The sequence below is a fragment of the Chinchilla lanigera genome, unplaced genomic scaffold, assembly GCF_000276665.1.
Source record: "Chinchilla lanigera isolate Chin_1 unplaced genomic scaffold, ChiLan1.0 scaffold00048, whole genome shotgun sequence".
Lineage (NCBI taxonomy): Eukaryota > Metazoa > Chordata > Mammalia > Rodentia > Chinchillidae > Chinchilla > Chinchilla lanigera.
The window spans coordinates 826,419-834,340 of NW_004955449.1; the positions used below are offsets into that span (position 1 = coordinate 826,419).

General features: G+C 40.8%; 1 protein-coding gene across 1 annotated transcript in view; it reads left to right on the forward strand.

Moving 5' to 3' along the window:
* The window catches only part of Wipf1 (WAS/WASL interacting protein family, member 1), a gene marked incomplete in the record, with an annotated part of 70,626 nt that extends 66,037 nt beyond the window's left edge, over window positions 1-4,589 (forward strand). The window contains 1 exon segment of the mRNA XM_013518745.1: window positions 3,790-4,589. Within this exon segment, the coding sequence (XP_013374199.1) occupies window positions 3,790-3,845 (56 nt within the window).
* Between the last annotated feature and the right edge of the window lie 3,333 nt (window positions 4,590-7,922).

Here is a 7,922-nt window from a genome sequence, read left to right on the forward strand (position 1 = left end):
AATTACCTATAAAAGTCTCTCAAGTTTATCCTTCTTTATAGCTCAGTAGTACTCCATTGTATAAAAATACCACATCTTTTTTCACCATTCCTTGGTTGACAGTCATTTGAAAGAGTTAAGTGACTTTTTTTTGTAAGTATCAGGAATCAAACTTAGGACCTCAGAGTTGCTAGGCAGGTGCTGTGCCACTCAGCTATATCCCTGGTCTTTATTCCTACTCATTTTGAGACTGGCAGAATGTTTTATTAATTGTCACAAAAGCTCACTACAACTGCCTTGATCTTTTAAATGTATTATAACCATTGCTTTATGTAGCATTCTGTGATACGTTAAATATATCCATAATCTCTCCAAAAAAAAAGATTTTACCAGGCTCTTTCTATTCTTATGCATACAATTCAGTCAGGTGTGGTGGTGCTCATCTGTAATCTCAGCACTTGGGAGGCTGAGGCAGGAGGATCACCATGAGATTGAGGCCAGGCTGGACTGTATAGTAAGTTCAGGGCCAGCCTGGACTACATGGCAAGACTCTGTCTCAAAAACAAAACAAAATTTATCCATGCAATTCAGATTTTTTTATATAGTTATAATGACAGGGTATAGTTTTTTTGGTGGTAGGGTTTACATAACATTGCTTAGTAAACACTTTCCATTTTATCACATAGTTTTTATTCCATAAGAGTCCATCAAGCCAGCATGCAATAATTTAGCATTCCTGGACATTTAGATTGTTCCTGGTTGTTTGTTAATATGTTATGGTGCCATAAAGAAGAAAATCACTTTCCCCACTGAAGAATAAATGTGAACAAAAAGGGGAAATATGTGTACTGCTCTTTCATAACGATAAATGTTCAGGACCAAGAAATAATTAGCATGAAATATGCAGAGAGCATGGATGAGGCTCAGACTTGTACCAGCCTTAGCCCCGGAACCAGACTAAGCAAATCAAATAACTGTTACAGCCTCCCTAGCCATACCCTTCCAGCAGCGCAGCTTACACATCCTCTGACTCTTTCTTATCACACAGATCTTAAGCAGTTTTTGGTGGTTGGTTCCCAGTCTTAGAGCAGGTTAATATCAGCTGAAGTTAAGGATGATTAGAAGCAGAAATCCTGATGCGGGAGAGAACGGATAGATGCCAGTCTCAGGTCAAAGGAGGAGTAAGGGACACAGCTGTTCCAAATGGTCCAGCACAGGACACCACCAGTGACTCAAATTGCACTTTGTGACTCTTGGGGAAATTTCCTTGAACAAAGTCCAGAAGAAAACATAACATTGCTGCTTGAAAGAACTCTTTAATTCCTAGAAAAATTCATTTAGTTACAACACTACATTCCTAAAAATGCATAATGAAAAGTTATGAGTAGAATAAAGTGATCCTATGAGTAGTTGGGAGCCAGGCATGGTGGTGCAGGCCTCTAGTCTCAGCACTCAGGAGGCTGAGGCAAGAAGTTTGCAAACTCGAGGCCAGTCTGGATTACATGGTGAGACTCTGTCTCAAAAACCCAAAACAAATTAGTGGTTGAAATTTTTAATGAAAAATAAGTTTTCACATGGAACAGATACCCTTTGAATGTTTTATATGTGTCTTCTTCAGAAAGTGGCTTCTGTCTGATAAGAGTATAGCCTGTTTTCCTTCTGTCTTGGGCACTTATAACTGAATTCACTTTAAGGAGTCTAAATATTTTCCCTCCCTCATTATAGGCATTTTAATCTAATTTGAATATTATTTGCATTTTAAGTCAGTAACAGAACCATCTTCCCCATACCCTCTAAAGTTTAATTTTATAGCTAAACACATTTCCTTCCTTCCTCCCTTTCCTTTCTGTATTTAGTGTCAAACCTTCACACTATGTCTCTTTTTCAAAAGGTTTTTTTCAAGGGTCTCCCTAAATTGCTAAACTGCCCAGGTTGGGCTTGAATTGGCAATCCTCCTGTCTCAGCCTCCCAGACTGCTGAAATTACAGGTGTGTGCCACAGTCAATACCTGGGTTAAGATTCGAAGGAACAGCTTGAGAGCTATAACAATATCCTGCTCACTATTGCATCTTCCCTGAGTGACATAGAACCTGGCTTATAATAAGCATTTAAAAATATTTTTAAACTGGTAAATTTCCACTGCCCCCAAAATGCTTTTTGCACATTTGCTTTAGATAACCTCATCTAATAAAAGTAAATAAGATACCATCAAGAGCCAAGTTTTATTATGTTCCTGTAACTGCCTCAGCCTCCAGGGCCAGAGCTGGTGGAGCACCTAGGCAGTCTTGAGCCCCGCGGAGCGCACTGTGCATGCCGCCTCTTGGCAGGGTCAGACAAGGCGGGCCCTTATTTCACTAAGCACATGTGATGTGTCATCTGACAGTCAAGGCTGCACGACAGGAAGCCAGTTTTTATTCGGATAAGTCTTTGTTCGGGGCCTGCTTAAGAAAAGACTGGGTTGGGATGGTGAAAGGATTTGATAACTCAGTGGACTGCCAGGGTCTTCCTGCATCTCCTCTCCTAGCTCAGAGATTGCTTCTGTCTCAGAAGTCCCTAAACATCTCAGTCCATGGGGTCACTGTCAAGATGCCTAAAAAAGCACCCCTCCACCCAGTGCCAGCCCTGTGAATCTCAGAGCGGTGACCAAAGCAGACCTGTTCACCTGTCCTGTACCTCTGGAAGACCTGGCCGCAGCCTCAGCCCCTGGCTTCGTGCCTCACACCTGTTAAAGCCTCAAAATATCAATGGATTTTAGACCCGGTTTAAAATGCACTGATAGCCCATGAATGTGCATAGCTTTATTTTTTTATTTTTTATTTTTTGGGGGTTGTTTTTCCAGTACCGGGAATCAACTCACGACCTCATGCTTGCCAGGCAGGTGCTGTGCCACTGAGCTAAATCTCCAGCCCCTGTGCATAGTTTTAAAAAGAGTGAAAAGAAACAGCAGAAGAGTAAAAGGCAACCCACAGAATGAGAGGAAATGTTTGGAAATTATATATTTGAGAAGGGATTAATATTCACAATGTATAAAAAATTCCTACAACTGAACAGTAAACAAAAACATATGCTTTGGTTCATGAGCACAATGGTTGCATGCTCATGCCGTATGCATGAGATGTGCCTCCCTCAAACCTTGTTACAAACCCATTTGACCTGAAAAAATACAACTACTAAACAGTGAATACCTAACTCTGCAGAAAATACACAGATGGCCAATAAGCATGTGAAAAGATGCTCAACGTCACTAATCATTAAGGAAATGTAAATAAAACTACACTGAGATACAGTTTCACACCTGTTAACCTACCTTACCCAACAAACGAAGTGATTAGATAAAATTATGGTATAGTTTTATATAATAGAATGCAGTGTGTCATTAATAATTATATTTGCAAAGAGTACTGACTCTTGGTGATTGTATTTCTAGAAGAAAAAGGAGAACTGTGTTTCTAAGTGGAAAATACACACATAATTGCTGTTGGCTATCTCTGGGTGGTGCAAGCATGGGGGAATTGTTTATTTTGTTCTTGTTCATCTTTTCTGAATCTATAATCAACACACTGTGTGGTGAGAAGAAAAGCATGTGTGTTTGCTGAGCCCTGTACACGTCAGTGGCGAGTGGTGGTCACCGTCCGGTGGCGGTCACTTCCATCACTCCGTGCTTCTTCCTTTCCCATCCACGTATGCCAGTTAGCCTCAGCCGGGTCAGAGGGGGGTGAGGTAGTGGGAACCTTTGCAGCCACCCCTAGTTTCCACAGTAGAGTATAAGCTTTCTAACCAAAATTATATTCTGTCTGTTTCTTCGTCTAGGTGGATCCAACCGAAGAGAAAGGGGTGCCCCTCCCCTTCCTCCCATCCCAAGGTGATCTTTGCCTGCTCTTCTCTCTCTAGGCTCCAGAGCGCCTTCTGTTGTTGCTGTCTGAGAATTGCACACCCTCTTCCCCTTCCCCTGTCCCCTTCATTTGTGGCAGGCAGGAAGAAGAGAGGGTGAGGGGAATTTGTGTGTGAGGGGGTGGGGATCCAGTAGAGAAACGCACCTAGCTTTTTATGTTCTGTATATTCTCACAGCTATTGCTTGCTTCAGCTACAGCCTGCCAGTGTTGGCTTTGGGATCCGTAGACTTTTGTGCAAATAGGTAGAGACGCATTGTATCCCGGCCCTCAACCAAACATTCCCTGAGTTTGCTACAGGCTATAATTATGAAAGCCCCGGAGAGCTGTTATTGCCCGTGCTTTTTTCACATGCTTGGCCTCCTGTGAGCCTGTTTCCATGAACCACAGACCGCCAAGGCGAGTTGCTGAGCAAGGGCTCACACGAAGCTTCTGCAGTTACAGAATGCCGAGTCCTGGGCATTCCAGGTAGGCGCAAGGGCACAGCTGTCCAATAGAAATATAATGGGAGCCCCATATATAGTTTTTAAATTTCTACTAGGCACATTTTTGTAAAGGTAAAAAGAAACAGGAGAAGGTAATTTTAATATATTTTCCTTAGACCTGTACATCCAGAACATCATTTCCACCTCTAATCCACTTAAGAAGTTTTTTTTTTTGTTTTTTTTTTTTGTTTTTGGTTTTTCTCCGGTACCGGGAACCGAACTCACGACCTTGCGCTTGCCAGGCAAGTGCTTTGCCGCTGAGCTAAATCCCCAGCCCCCCACTTAAGAATTATTGATGAGATATTTTACATTCTTTTTGGTACCAAGTCCTCCAGATCCAGTGCGTATTCTATACTTAGAGCACATCTCCATTCGGACTAGTTACAGGGCAAGTCTCGGTAGCAGCCTGTGCTTAGTGGCCACTCTGCTGGACAGCACAAGCCAGGAAGATGGAAGTTAGTATAGAAACCTATTGTTTAAAAGCAAAAATAGGTAAGATGAGTTTTAACCATTCAAGAAGTACCTAAAAATAAAGTTGGGAACCAACACTTTGTTTGGCAGGCAGCTTGACCCTAGAGGTTGGCCCCTTCTTTATCCTCTTCCTTTCATGTCTGTGTACAAGTGTTGTTTCACAGTATCAAGGTCAGAAATTGATCTCGTACGGTTTACAGTCACATGGATTAAAGCCACCGGAAAGAAACTGAAAGCTGTTGGGGCTCAGGCTCAGCACCAGCTGCCTCGTGCACTCATTTGTCAGTCCGACGCCTGCCTTGCAGGGTTCAAGTGGCCTTTGTTTCCCTCCCACTGAGCAAGCTCCTCAGGGCCGGGAAAGGCTAGGGCGGCTAGACTGGAGGAGAGGAGGGAGAAAACTATCAAGACAGAAGCACAGAAATGCGTAACGGATTTGAGTTGATGGGCAAAACTCTTAAAAATCTAACTCTGATGCTTATGGGATTGAGTGAATTGGGGAGTTTGCTAGTAGAATTGGGGAGTGGGTTACTTTGAATCTGTCCGATAGAATCATTTGTCCTAGATCTATGCAAATAAAGCTCCACTAAAGGACCAGAAGGAAGAGCCAACCTTGCCTTTTTTTTATGTGATTTTGTTTACAAAATTTTACTGGGACTTTTCAATCTAGCTATAGAGCTGGAAGAAATATATTCCACTTTGATGTTTTATATGGTTATGTTTAAAATTGCCATTACTCATTTTTTAAAAGCACATGATCACGTATGTATATGTATATCTACCTAAACTTTGTATCAGTCTATTGAATTCAGTGTATTGTTTATGTATTACTAGGAGATGCTAACAAGGAATCAATCCAAAGAAAATTTTGAAAGATGCATTCCTATTTATAGACTTAAATAACTGTTTCATTTATATAAAAGCAGAACTTAAGAGTTCTAATAAATGGAATGTCTAATAAACTCTGAAGTTGCTGATTTGAATATACTGTACTTGTATAACTCCCCATGCCAAAGTCCTGGGCTGGGTACATTAGACAACTTGTTTTCCTCCCCCTCATCTGCCATTCCTCTGTCTGGTGGCTATTGTCACTTGGGGCTGTTACTCAGAGAGAATCAAGAAATATAAAGGTATGTAACAAGCTGGGCCCAAGATATTTTTAAATTTCTTTATTTCTAATTTGGTAATTTAGCAGCATGATTTTATTTTGGATCCTTTGTTCTGATGTTAACAGTGACTAACACCTGTCTGATGAAGTCCAATGACCCAAGTCACAAAAAATAGCATTGGGCCTTCCTAACAAATCAGCAGAGGAAAGTGTGACCCAAAGAGAGCGGGTCTGAATTTTGTAAAAGGTAAAATTTATAAAAGAAGTTGGACAAGTCCTTGTATATCTCAAATTTGCAGGTACCTTTCTAAAGTATGAAACAGAGTAACAGCTCAAAGTTGCCTTTCATCCAGAATAGAGATGTTCTAAAATATATTTTAAGGGAATGTTTCATGAATACACCTATGCCCTTTGTTTGAAAATTAGCAATTAATTGCATCCACAACTTTGAATAAGTTTTATATGAAAATCTTTAACCTTGGGAAATCATAAAAATGAACATTTTCTTCCCTTGAAGTCAGAGCTTACATGTATGTTTTTTCCATAAGATTTCTAAATAAATGTATTCAAGAGCCAATACAGTATTTTAACATTCACATATCATTTTATATTGAAATGTATTACAGTATTAAAATTCAGTGTTCTGTATTTATTTCATTATGCATTTTATTTAGCAAAGCCAAGAAAAATATTTAATCCAATGGTGCCTTACTTCGTGATTTGAAAGAAATCAACTTTTTATGTCTAAGTAGCAGATTATTTGCCTATTGTAAAATTTGTTAGGCCTTTATCTTTTAACTTGTAATACCAGTTTTGTTATTTTAGTAGCAGAAATGAAATGGTTGTTGAAGCACCCTAACATTTTTGTATGAAATTAATTTTTCCCTGTTTACAGTCAGGGACTATAGAAGAAGAAAAATAGTAATAGAAGAAGAAAAATATTTTTTTCATGCCATTGCACTGTGTAAACAGACACATCTTGGTATCTGTGTCATCAGGATCGTTTAAATGGTAGGGTAGAATCTACCTAGACATCTACGTCTCTGTAAGTTAGCCAGACAATAAATAAAAGCAGGAATGATGCAGTGTCAACTGGTGGTTTTTCTTTAAGTATTGTCTATGTAAACATAAATGAAGAAGCAAATGCTTGTTTTCTGTTTTATACCATGTGGTAAGAAAAGACTAAAAAAACACACGTACAAAAATAAAGGCTGCAGAGGTCCACTTGAGTAAGCATTCATTGCACCTCCTTGCTAAGCCCTTCCTGTCTTTTTTTCCTGAGAACCTGCATCTCAGTCTGTAAAATGGATAGTGGAAACTATGAAGACTAGCACCGACATTGAGAAATCTTGGAAAAGCCAGGGGGAGTTTAAGAAGCCTGAGAATTTCTCAGATTATCTGCCCTGTATGTGTACACTGTGTCCACATTATCTCAACATGGCACAATAGTCAGGAAGCTAGGAGGACCTGGCTCCATCCCTTTCTTGCAAGTTGCTTTCACCCTGTTTCTGTAGCTACAAAGTGAGGAACACCCAGCAGCATCACCGTGTGCGTTACTGAGACGACGCACTCAGCACTGGCTGACGATAAGCATGCGCAGGAAGTGGTAGCCACCAGGCTGGAAGAGAATACTTAGGCAGCGTTCCCACCCTCCCTGGAACCAAAGGAGCTAGAAAGGGGTTTACCGATGTAATTTTAAAGGGAAGGAGCACTGGCAGGAAAACGCCCACATCAGAAATGCAGTGTAACCTCTAGGAAAGGTGCGGGCTGTTCCTACATCTCATAGCCTGGAAAATGAAACTCATTCCTTCAGTCATCAAAGAAACCTTATTACATTCAACATGAAATTACAGAAATTAGGAGCCAGAGAGGGGCATGGAAGAGGCCCGTCATGAAACTCCCAGTCCACGGGGGGACACTTCTGAGGTCAGAAGGGATGCTCACATAGTTGCCATACACAGCAGGTGTGTGCTGGGGCCAGGCCATGAGGTC